The following is a 12,435-nucleotide window of genomic DNA, read 5'->3' on the forward strand; positions in this document are numbered from 1 at the left end:
AAAGTGAAATGTTTCGTCACAAACTGAAACCTCATTTTTTGTGGTTGAAAAATGAAGAGTTTATCACACTTTAGCCTGTACTTCAGGTTGGGTAGGGGAGAGATTGATACGGCTTAAGAATTGGAGTCTTGCAAAATATAACTTTTATATAACTTGCAAAATATAAGTTAGTTATATTTTACTTAGTGTCATTGTTATAGGAGTCATTTTTATGATGATTATTCCATTAGAGTAGCCTTCAAATTGTGTGTTTTTTTTTTTTTTTTAACTAGTTGGCATTAAGGTAGATTTTGCTAATTTGGATGAAACTGTTATTGAGGTAAAGAGGAGATGATATAATTTTGACTTACTGCTAAAATGTAATAACTTTTGTTCAGACTTGCCTTCTGAACTGAGACACAACAGATTTTTTTAAATTTTACAGCATAAAAAATTAAGCGGCTTTTAAAATGTGGTCTCTTTTTTTTTTTTTTTTTTTTTTTTAAAGTTAGGTGCATCTCAATAAATGGTCTCTCTTTTTTATTCCCTGTTTTGACTACTCCATTTTAATTCACACATGAAGTTGTGCTTGGATAAAGGTTTTAAAAAATATGGCTTACACTGGTTAAGGTTCTCATCTTGAAAAATCTGTCAAACATTTATTGCTTTCTAGTTCTATAATTAATTTTAACAATGTACTGTATTTTAGATTGAGCAAGAAAAGTTGGCTTCTATGAAGAAACAAGATGAAGACAAGGACAAGAGAGACAAAGAGGACAAAGACAGCAGAGAAAAAAGGGACAGATCCAGAAGTCCAAGAAGGTATTAATAATATACTCTGAATACTTACAATTCCTGTTGGTCTTCAGGGCAATGGGGACATGGCAATGGAGATTTCTAAAGAGTCAGCAAACTTTGGAATGGACCCTACAGAATTTTTTTTAGGGGAAGACCAGTCTAGCTTGTTACTGAATATTAATGGCAGATAAAAAACTAGTGGTATATAAGGGAACAGGCATTGCTTATAATGGTAAATATATTACATTGAGAGCACAAAAGATTTTCCAGAGATCGCAGCAGATTTTATTGAGATCCCCATAACTGAACTATGAGCTATCTTGCGAAAGTGTTTATGCTAATATAGTCATTATTTTAGATTTAGTTTTGTTTGTGCAGCTATAACAGTTTAGTGTACAGGTGGTGGTGAATTTTAGTTTATCTAAGGCAAACATTAGGCTGAATTACCAAACAAAACAGTTTCCCTAGAATTGTTAATGACAGTCCTGAAGTCTGAAGCCAGTCTTGCTAACTGATGGGTTCTTTTGAAAAATCTAAAATAGCCCTATATTTGTTTTTTACCTTTTCCAGTTAGCAGTGGGGAAAGAGGATGTCTGATTTTTTTAGATGAAGTTTCTTAGCTGTAAATACACGTGGCTTAATTTTTTTTTTTTTTTTTTTAAATCTGCTCCTAACATAGTACATCATTTGAATAGAAATTCTCTCTTTCCTAGACGCAAGTCAAGGTCTCCTTCCCCTAGAAGGAGATCTCCTGTCAGAAGAGAGAGAAAGCGTAGCCACTCTCGATCTCCTCGTCACAGAACCAAGAGCCGTAGTGTTACTCCTGCACCAGAAAAGAAAGAGGAGACTCCAGAGCCAGAGCCTTCAGTGCAAGCAAAGGAAACTTTGATACAAGAGGCAACATCAACTAGGCAAGTACCAGAGTTGATTTTTTCCCCCCCTTGAAATTAGCTGCTTATAAGGAATTATCATTCCCTTTAGTATAATGGAATTATTTTAATTCCTGCTGATATTTGCTTAGAGCTTTATAGAAAACAGCCCCACTTCCTTCTGAAAAAATGTGCTATTATTTTTTTGTCTGGCAGATCACTTTACATGTGTCACCGTGGTCTTCAATAAAACATGTTTCCACATGGAGAAATTAGAGTAAATCTTTGAGTGCATACGGATGTTTCACTAATGCTTTTTTTGTTGTTGTATTACTCTAGTTAAGTCCTTTCCTTTGGCAGTGTTAAGTTTAGTTTCATTAAGAAATGCATATTAAGGCTAGTTTTGGCTTGATTTTCCCTGTATTTGTTGAGAACTTTACAAGCGCCACCTTCAGCTTCTGACTTCAGACTGGATAAAGGCAGAACACTTCCTAAAGTACTGAGTCAGCACTTGGAATTGGACAGCCTCAGCATTATCTTAAATAATGGCAGCCTGGAACTTTTGACAAATCAATTTTTCACTGATCCTACTTGATTAATAACTTCCACTGTTCTGCATTGTCAGGTCAATCTATGGAAAGTTAACATGGGGCCTATTCAGTATACTTTTAATAATCTGTTACAGGAAGTTGAAAACCTAAATCTTTTGACCATGAGTAGAATTTTAATAGGATTTGCAGCTATGAACACCTTAATTAGGTGTTACTCACCACAGTCTTTTTTTAGTGAAAGCACTGTCATAGGTTCTTTCTAAAATATAATCCAGGTAGCTACAGATGGGATATGCTTATATTTTAAGGTTTTTTTATTTTAACAGTGATATCCTGAAAGTTCCCAAACCTGAACCTGTACCAGATACTAAAGAAACTTCCCCAGAACGAAATTCAAAGAAAGAGAGAGAGAAAGAAAAAGAGAAGACTCGTCAAAGATCACCATCCCGTTCCAAATCAAGGTCAAGGTCTCGCTCACATTCCCCTTCTCATTCTAGACCAAGAAGGCGCCATAGATCACGGTCAAGGTAAGAAGATGAGTTTTTACTTTATCTTGAGGTTAAAGGCCAGGAACTGAATGATCTGCTCTGAAGTGGCCATTCAGAGCCATAAAACACTCAATTAGCTGTGTACACTGGAAATTCTGAAAAAAATAACTAATTATATGATGTGAGATAAAGGCCAAGGCATTAATGCCACTCTGTACAGTAATAATTCTCCTCAGCCAGAGATGAGCCTGCAGTGGGTTAGGCCGAGTATGTGGGAGGGGAGAAGAAGAGTGGAAAACACCACCTAAGCATGTTCACTAGTCTTCATCCTCTACCTGATCTGGGGAAAATGCTTGATATGAATGGCAGTTGGGCTGGGAAAAGGTACTGAATCCTGAATATGGTATTTGGCAGCTCCAGGTGATACCCCACAACCTCCTTTAAGAGCTAGGTTTGGTCCTGAAAACACTTAGAAATTTAGGTTTAATCCTTTTTTGTGTGTGTGTGGATTAGTACAGAGGTTTTGGTTGATTTGAAATCTTGTTTGCTTGTAGCTTAATGGTAACACGTTCCAGTACAACAGAAATGCTGATTTAGTGTGATATACTTGCGACAAAGCAGCTTTTCACTTGGTTTCTGGTGTCTAAATCTACCTCCATCCTGTGAAATTTAGGAGGTCGCTGTTCATTCTTCGAATTTTCATTGATTGATTGTGACAGGTCTTACTCCCCTAGAAGGCGGCCAAGCCCAAGACGACGACCATCTCCTAGGAGGAGGAGTCCTCCAAGGCGCATGCCTCCCCCGCCCAGACACAGAAGAAGTAGATCCCCTCTGAGGCGGTAAGATTCCTTTTTGGTAAATATGAAACTGCTGATATTTGAAAGACATCACAAGGTTTTAAAAACTTTTAAAGTTAGCTTGAAATATAGTTATGAAGAGTGATTGTAGTATCAAAGGTAACTTAACCACAGGTGACTTTGATAGTGTATAGTATACAAACTAAGGGCAGGTCTACACTACAGCGGGAATCGACACTTTGAGATCGATCTACTGGTGGTCGATTTAGCAGGTCTAATAAAGACCCGCCAAATTGACTGCAGATCGCTCTCCAGTCGACCCCTGTACTCTACCCCCGATGAGAAGAGTAAGGTAAGTCGACAGCAGATTTTCTCCTGTCGACCCCCCACGGTGTAGACCCCGCGGTAACTTGACCTAATGTACGTCGACGCCAGCTATGTTATTGACGTAGCTGGAGTTGCGTAGCGTGGGTCGACTTACCGTGGCAGTGTAGACATAGCCTAAGTGATTTAAAAGTTGCTCTGTCTTGGTTCATGCCTATGTCCCTTAAGAGCAGGGAAACAAAGCCCTTTGGATTGGTGGGAGTATTGCAATATTACTTAACGCTTTCTTTTTGAAGCTAATAACTTCTGTTCCAGAATCCAGGTGTCTGATATAGTATCAAAAGGTCATAAAACGATTTAAAGTACCTCTAATGGATGTTTTCTAACATTCATAAATGGTGATGGTTTGTGTTAACTGCTCAGTTTGTTATTCTGATACTTTCTTTAGTGGATAGTGGTGGTATTGGTTATGTCATGACTTTACAAATTAAGACTGGCTTTTTAAACTTTGTTTTAGAAGTCTGTCCTTTTGTGGTGGTTTTTGCTTGGGGACTTACAACTTTGCCATCATTTAAACAAATTTGGTGGCAGAGGAGCAAGTTGTTCCAGCTGCTTTGGATGTCAGAGACCATGTGATTTCAGTGCACTGTTGAAATAGGAAACTTGGAACAGCTTTCACAAGAAAAAGGGGCTATAATCAGTGGTGTAGCCAGATGGAGGGAACAGGGGGAGCATAAAAAAAAAGGGCACCACCCCCTGCGGCGCTTTTACTGATGGGGCGGTGCTTTTACTCACCTGGCGGTGCTCCGGGTCTTCGGCGGCATTTCCTTCGGTGCCGCCGAAGACACCCGCTCTAGAGCGAGTGAGGGCCCGCTGCCAAAGTGCTGCCGAAGACCTGGAGCACCGCCAGGTGAGTAAAAATTAAAAAGGCGCCAAGATGCTCAGTGGGGGAGCGGCCGCTGCCCCGCTCTCCCCCCCTAGATACGCTACTGGCTATAACTGGATGGTGACTATTTTTTGAGGTTTGTAAAGATTTGTTCATTTTTGAGACAAAATACTGTGAAAAGTGTCAAGTGTATTTTGGCAAGATATGTAAGAATTCCCTTTTAGCAAATATTTATCTCACTCAAGGTAGGGTTTCTTTTTTCCAGGTTCTCAGGAATTCTGCAGCCAAAGGTGGATTCTGCAGGTACACAATTGCAACAGAACTTACCACAAATTTTGCCGCAGAATTCTAGAGGCCCTCCTTTAAGTTTATAAAGTAAAGACAAGCTTCAAAATAAATCTTACAAAATATTGCTAAGATGTATTCAGAATGGTTACATGTCTGATATTTGTGCAATTTTCAGCCTCCTGGTATAAAATTTTTGTTCCTTAAAGGTTAATTTCTGCCCACCAGTCTTTAATAGATCCTTTTTGAGATTCAGTAAACATGGTACTGTAGAGTGAAAAATTCTCTTAACCATCTAAATACTAAACAACTCAAAATCTCACACACACACAACAGCCAACACCTACAAGCCATTTTCTTGGATCCTTTAGGGTTAGTAATATTTTATAATCTAAAACAGAAGGAAAACAAAAGGTAACATTTCAGACAAATTGTTCAGTTATAGTTTGAAAATAATTGAAACATTCATTTGTGTTAGTCTCCTCTTGTATGAAATACTAAAGCATTTGAGGCTAACATATGCCAGTTTTTTGGAAGTGCTACTGTATGTGGCTGTATAGATATGCTTGCAGATGAGTGAACTGTGCTTAATCAGACCCAATTAATGTTAACTTTGTATCTACAGGAGAAGACGGTCATCGGCATCTTTATCTGGAAGTAGCTCTTCTTCCTCCTCTTCACGCTCTCGGTCACCACCAAAAAAACCACCTAAAAGAATTGTATCCAGTCCTCCTCGCAAAACACGTAAACTGTCTCCTTCTGCAAGCCCTCCTAGGCGGAGGCACAGGCCTTCCCCACCAGCAAGTCCACCTCCAAAACCACGCAGGTCTCCAACGCCTCAGCAGTCAAATCGTGGAAGAAAAGTCCGTGGCTCTATTTCTCCAGGCAGAGCCTCAGGTATAGTCAGCTAAATGTGTGCTTTCCCCCAATCGCTTTATCTATTTGAACCTTTACAGTCTCATAGTTATGTACTCTTTGCTAGCTAACGGCAGGACTGCCTCAAAACTTTTGCCTTTTCAAAGTACCAAAGTTGTTTAATAGACATTTTATTGAACCTGGTCTTAAATATTAACAATATAGAGATTCATAGTACAAAATACTTAAATGTCAGCAACAAAAAATAAAAATTATAGTGGTAGACATTTTAAAAAAAAACAAACCATAGTGCTGAGTTGACCTCCCTGCAATATTTCATTGTAAGAATAGGAAGATCTTCGTTATGAAATCTAATACTTTAAGGCAAACACTAATTGGTAACAACCAGTGTAAGAATTTTTCAAAACATTGCAGAGGCTTTTTTCTAAATCAGTTTATTTCCAACCCTGAAGACCTAGATGTGATTTCATGTGTTTGCTTTTGAGGCAGTAGGCAAGGTTTTTAATTTTGTGTCTGCATATTTCTCTTGCACTCAGTTTTACTTAAATCACTTTAAAGAATCAAGCTGCAGTTTTCTCTTTTCAAGTGGTTGTGCTATCAAATTTCTATTCCAGAGGGATGGTACAATTGTGGGTTGGGATATCAAACACTTTTCAGACATAGGAAAAAGTTTAGGCAGTTAAAATATAATTCAAAAGTAAGTACATCTCCAACTGTAATCAGCCCTGAACTTTAGTCTCTGGTTTTTAATACTGAAATTTTTAATAAATCATAAATTGCATGCTCTCACCTCTTTTCTATAACTACGTTTCAGTTGTATCATAGTTGAATTGAATAGTTTATTAAAATAAGTTTATTAAATAAAATGTATGTTACTGGCTTTTCAGGAAACATGTACCTGCATGGAATTAGTAGGAATTAAATTACCGTACAATTTTAAGACTCTATTTTTCGTAACCATGTGCAGTTAGAAAAAAAAACCAAAATTTCTACTCCGTTTACATACTATAATTTCGAAGTAAAATAGCAGTATACCAGCCAAATGTTATCTAAAAGTGCAACATTCTTTTCTGTATAGAAAAATATGCTAGGAAGCTGAAGTCTAAAAAGTATACTACAAAAATTCATATGAAGGAGATGTAACTGACATCATTCATGAAAAGCTTTCACTTATTTTGTATCGATAACAGTGTGCAAGATCATATTAAATTTCATTTAAAATCATATTCAGCTTTTTCTTAGATTTGTCTAACTTTTGTCTTTTAGCACCTAAACATAAGAGTATTGAAAAAAGAGAGTCTCCCTCACCAGCGCCAAAACCTAGAAAAGTAGAATTGTCTGAATCAGGTAAGTTTGTCATTTACAATCCCTTTCCTTTAAATGGTATGAAAACAAACAAGGGGCACTCTTCTCCAGTGTGTTTCTTGAGATCCAGTGGCTTTGATAGCAGTATTGGAGGTATGGTTTTCAGAGAGAACATAAAGCATCCCACTCACATTAACTCTCTCCCTTATGGTTCTTTGAAAACCCTAGCCAAAATGCACACTCCAAAGAAAGGATGCCTTTAATTAAAGATGTAGCACAAAAAAATTAAATAAAACACCTGATCAGTTTTAACAACACTGCTTCACAAACAAACTTACTTTATTCATAAAGTAACATAAAATGACTGAAGATACAAAAGTAAAAATTAAATGTTCCTTAATTGTGCATATCTTTCAGAAGAAGACAAAGGTGGCAAAATGGCTGCAGCAGATTCTGTGCAACAGAGACGTCAGTACAGAAGGCAAAACCAGCAGTCTTCATCTGGTACAGTAATATTTTTGTAATTCTAATAAGATATTTTACTTAAATAATTAAATATTTGTTTAGCATATTGGCTACATTTGTACTGCTATATTCAAATTGTGCTTAGTTTTACATATTTCATTAATGTATGCTACAATACTATTGCAAAATTAATCACTTACCATAATAAAAATCTTTTATTCACTGATCAAAAAATACTCCAGGGGAGCAGGCAAATAGAATTTTGCATTCTGGGGCATAACTAGCTAGCCCAGAATTGGCAACAGATTTCATAGGAGCTGAAAAGAATGTTACAACATTCCTCTTCTCCTGACCAGTGCCTGTAGATTATTTGGAATATTGCTGCACATACTCAGTTTTGCTTCTGGTTTCATACTTCACCTTGTAAATTATTTTGCTGGTCAGAATTGCTTTTGCAGTTCTGTTGCTACATATAATTGATTCGGGGCTTTTATTAATGCTCTTGAAGTCAGTATCTTTCGGTTTGTCCTGTAGCTAATTTTGTTCAGTATTTTGCAGTTGCATATCTTGAGTAGATTCTGCAACATGTACCTGAAATTCAGGCTTTATATGCACACAAACTTACACCAATTTAAAGTTGTGTTTTTTGAAGCAGTTGTTAAACCAGTTCAAGTTTGTGTATAGACTCTTATTTCTGTTTAAGAAATAATCCACTCTTAAACAGAAATAAGCATCTACACACAAACATGGACAAGTGTAACAGTTGCATCAGAAACAAACTTTTAGTTAAACTGGTGCAATCATGTGTAAGCAAGGCTTAAAGTTGCTTCACATGTTAGAAGTTTGTCTTGAAATGTATCTAAACAATGATCTATCTAATCGTATTAATATACCTTGACTTACACTCTGTAAATATTTTTAAAAACAGAAATCACAACTTGGCAAAAAGATGTCTTTTGCATGAAGACAGAGCAATATGACTCTCAGTAATTGCACAAGAATACAGTGTGCTTATACCACTTTTCAGCAACTAATTATTTTGTATTTATAGACTCTGGTTCATCATCTTCCTCTGAAGAGGAACGACCAAAAAGATCAAATGTGAAGAATGGTGAAGTGGGTAGGCGCAGACGACACTCGCATAGTCCATCACCTTCTCCACGGAAACGACAAAAGGACTCTTCCCCTCGGTAATTACTTTCTTCAGCTCAGCACAACTGATGTATTTCACAGTGACAAAATATATAATTTGCAAATGGACTAACTTCTCATCTCTTGATTTGCATTACATTATTGCCTACAGGCCCCCAGCAGAATCAGTTGGGATTACCCTTGACCAAGTGCTATACAAATGCCATAGAAGATGGTCTGTGCACCAAAATTTAGATTTTAGAGGTGAAAGTGAACAACTTGATACCAGCACTAGATTTTTTTATTAATTCTATTGGGGCTTTGGGACCAGGTCCTTACAGTTTATAACAGGAGGGGTTTTTTTCAAGCTAATGCAGGGAGATTAATTTGACTTCTGCTCAGGTGTTGAGAATTACTTCATGAATCTTGTGCAAACGTGTGCATCTTTGCATCAAGTAAATCTTTAACAAATGGGATTTTTGACTTTGTTTTCTCTCCACTGCTGTCAGGATGCAGATTGGAAAGAGGTGGCAATCACCAATGATTAAAAGGTTGGTTAGAAATTAATCCGTTAATTAAGATTAAATTTAAAGTTCCTCTAGAAACACTATACTTTTGTAGTAGATCGTGAGCATGGGTGCCCTTTCTTTTGCTTCACCCACACAGAAGACAATTCAAATAGCAAGATAATGGGACAAGAAATCCAAATTGTTCATTGCCTTTTTTCTTCCAACAGTGAAATTTTCAGATCTGCCTTATGTCCATAGATAATGAGTTTGGGTAACTGGTTGAAATAAAAACCTGATATTGTACCTTAGAAGCTTAACTGCATTACTGTATACAACACTTACCAAAGTTACGCTCTCCAGGCAAGGTTTTGCTTGAATGTTTTTAGTTCTCAAATATAATTCTGAAACAGAGGTAAGCAGTATGTGAAGATATTTCACATTTGCCACCAGCTGTTTTTGTGGTAGGAAAATAAAATGGGCTAATGGGGGAACTCAGTGTTCAAAAATCAAGCTATTTAACTCCTCAAATACCAAGAGGAGAGGGAGGTTCTAAAATTCCCATTCTGTCTTCTCTCCCTTTTACATGCATATTCACTGTGTGTCCAGGAACAATCTGATTTAGTAGTGGGACTGAAGTTAACAGCTCCTGCAAACTTCACAGGCTGAGTGCTTCATCATTTTGTCACAAATCTTACCTTTCATTAGGTAGCTTTATAGGCAGTTCCTTAGAAACTTGATTTTAGACTGAGCTTAATATAATGCAGAAAGCCATTGATGACTTGGCAAAGATATGGCCAGAATAGCAGATTCTATCATGGTCTCTGCCACTAGACTGCCCATTGAAGTCAGCTGAAAACAAGAGTAGGTGCCTCACTACTATTAGGAAAAGTGCTAATTTTAAACTTAAGAGGCTGGATCTATGAGATTAATCATTCAGACTTAATGACTGGTGTGAATAATCTATAATGATTAAAACCTAACCAGAACATAGGTGCCACATATGATTTGCTAAATTTGAGCCAGATGAATTGTGACTAACTTCCTCAAACTTTGAGCACATTTATTACTAAATTTGTCAGTCTTCAAAAAGTGGCATATAACAGTTTTTACTTCAATTTCAGGACAGCATACTTTACAAAATAAATTCAGCGAAGTCCTTCTATATCAATATGTAACACATTTTCTCCTAGTCTGTTACCTTATACATTTAATATGAAAACTATTATTGCTGAATATTTTTAGTGGGTCTTACTGTGATATTTGAAGATGACTTGGTATTTTTTCAGCTCACAAAATTGTGTTTAGCTCTTGAGGAACAATCTTTAACTATAAATATCTAGTTTCTTGCTATGGAAAAATATAGCAAGGCTATTTGGAATTAAATATTAATTAGCTGACTGTTTCTATTGACTAAAAGTGCAGGGCAGCCTTTAAAAAGCAAAAAAGATATTTAATCTTTTGTCACTAAGTTTTGTATATTGTCACTAAAAAGCTACATTTTTTTCCTCTCAGAATTTAAACCCGTTGAGCTTTTCAGAAGTTATGGGGAAACACATTGGGTCCAGATTTCCTCATATAAGTTAACTGCAAATTTTTGTGTTCACTGGGAGTAGTGTCTGGACCCCCTGTGCTCTGAATATTTTAAATGCAGTATAGCAGTATCTTAGCACCAACTCTGGTTTTCTTAGCCTGTTCTCTCGCTGAAGTGTTAAAATCTACCAGTGGTAAAGAGTAAGTCTGCTTAGAATCAATTTCTGTTTGTCTACCTGAAGTCGGCAGCCATTAAGATATATCCCCACTAGGATGATAAATATCTCCTTGGTCTAGTGAGCTTTAAGAATTTCTTTTCCTTGGAAAACTGAACTGTGGTAAGGTTGAAGACTCCTTATAGCTTCTATATCCCATACTCTCAGGGCTGGTCTACACCCAGCCGCTAGTTCGGCGGCTGGGGATCGAAGTTCTGGGTTCGACTTATCGCGTCTGGTCTGGACGCGATAAGTCGAACCAGGAAGTGCTCGCCGTCGACTGCGGTACTCCAGCTCGGCGAGAGGAGTACCGCGGAGTCGACGGGGAGTACCGTGGTAAGTTCGAACTAAGGTATGTCGACTTCAGCTACGTTATTCACGTAGCTGAAGTTGCGTACCTTACTTCGACTTGAGGGGTTAGTGTAGACCAGGCCTCAGAGAAAACAAACTTTGCTATATCTTTTTTTGTCTCTTGGACGTAATCACTGTCTGATAGTGTTTGCATCTAATGGAATCTCATTTGGAAGACGAAGAATCTGAACCAGCTTAGCTTTATGTAGTGGAGATGACATGGCAGAAAAAAATTTAAGCATTTGGCATGAGGTGTTTTTTTAATAAAGCAACTCTTCTGTTTCCTCTAGTAGGAGGAGGAGGAGTCCATCACCACCACCTGCCAGAAGACGGCGCTCTCCTTCTCCTGCCCCTCCTCCAAGGCGGCGCAGATCGCCTTCATTGCCTCGCCGAAGGTAACTGTTTTATTCTATTGCTTTTTATTAATCCCTAAGGGCAGTTCTGCAAATCAAGAGTTGTAACACTGTCCAATAAAAAGCAAATGTCATAATTAATGGAACTGATGCCCTTTGCCAATAAATCTTTTTTTTTAATTAAAATCATAATTTTGTTTTCTGAAACGTTTTCGGTGGGGGATGTGTTCAATTGTTGAACCATTGTAAGTGCTGAGTGTAGCAAGCAATCATTTCTCTTATCTGATATTGAAATGGCTATTGGGCAGGGTATACGGTAATACTTTGCTGTAGTTCCTTGAGATTGCTGTAAGAATTTTAAAAGTGGAACACATCAGTGTAAAATCTTTCCTCTTTGCCAAAGTGCATATCTTTAGCCATCGGCAGCTAACTCGTGTGAGAACTTTGTCCTGTATACATGACTTCTCAGATTCTTTCTGTTGGTTTTGTAGGTCTCCATCACCACCTCCACGCAGGCGCTCACCTACTCCCAGACGATATTCTCCTCCAATACAGAGACGATACTCTCCTTCCCCACCTCCTAAGCGAAGAACAGCAACTCCCCCTCCTCCTCCAAAACGAAGGGCATCACCTTCTCCACAACCCAAGCGCAGAGTCTCGCATTCTCCCCCACCAAAACAAAGAAGTTCTCCGGTGGCAAAGAGGCGTTCCCCATCGATATCT

The 12,435-nt window shown here is 37.7% G+C and overlaps 1 protein-coding gene across 1 annotated transcript in view; it reads left to right on the forward strand.

Moving 5' to 3' along the window:
- The window catches only part of LOC113405069 (serine/arginine repetitive matrix protein 1), a gene marked incomplete at its 3' end in the record, with an annotated part of 20,543 nt that extends 8,114 nt beyond the window's left edge, over positions 1-12,429 (forward strand). Inside the window, exons 5-14 of the mRNA XM_029914388.1 lie at positions 689-801; positions 1,491-1,688; positions 2,524-2,724; positions 3,405-3,524; positions 5,603-5,874; positions 7,120-7,200; positions 7,576-7,662; positions 8,675-8,813; positions 11,650-11,754; positions 12,204-12,429. Of these exons, the coding sequence (XP_029770248.1) occupies positions 689-801; positions 1,491-1,688; positions 2,524-2,724; positions 3,405-3,524; positions 5,603-5,874; positions 7,120-7,200; positions 7,576-7,662; positions 8,675-8,813; positions 11,650-11,754; positions 12,204-12,429 (1,542 nt within the window). The remainder of the gene's footprint in view (positions 1-688; positions 802-1,490; positions 1,689-2,523; positions 2,725-3,404; positions 3,525-5,602; positions 5,875-7,119; positions 7,201-7,575; positions 7,663-8,674; positions 8,814-11,649; positions 11,755-12,203) is intronic.
- Positions 12,430-12,435: the final 6 nt, after the last annotated feature.

The sequence above is a fragment of the Terrapene carolina genome, unplaced genomic scaffold, assembly GCF_002925995.2.
Source record: "Terrapene carolina triunguis isolate 2854851 unplaced genomic scaffold, T_m_triunguis-2.0 Scaffold45067, whole genome shotgun sequence".
In the NCBI taxonomy this organism is placed as follows: domain Eukaryota; kingdom Metazoa; phylum Chordata; order Testudines; family Emydidae; genus Terrapene; species Terrapene triunguis.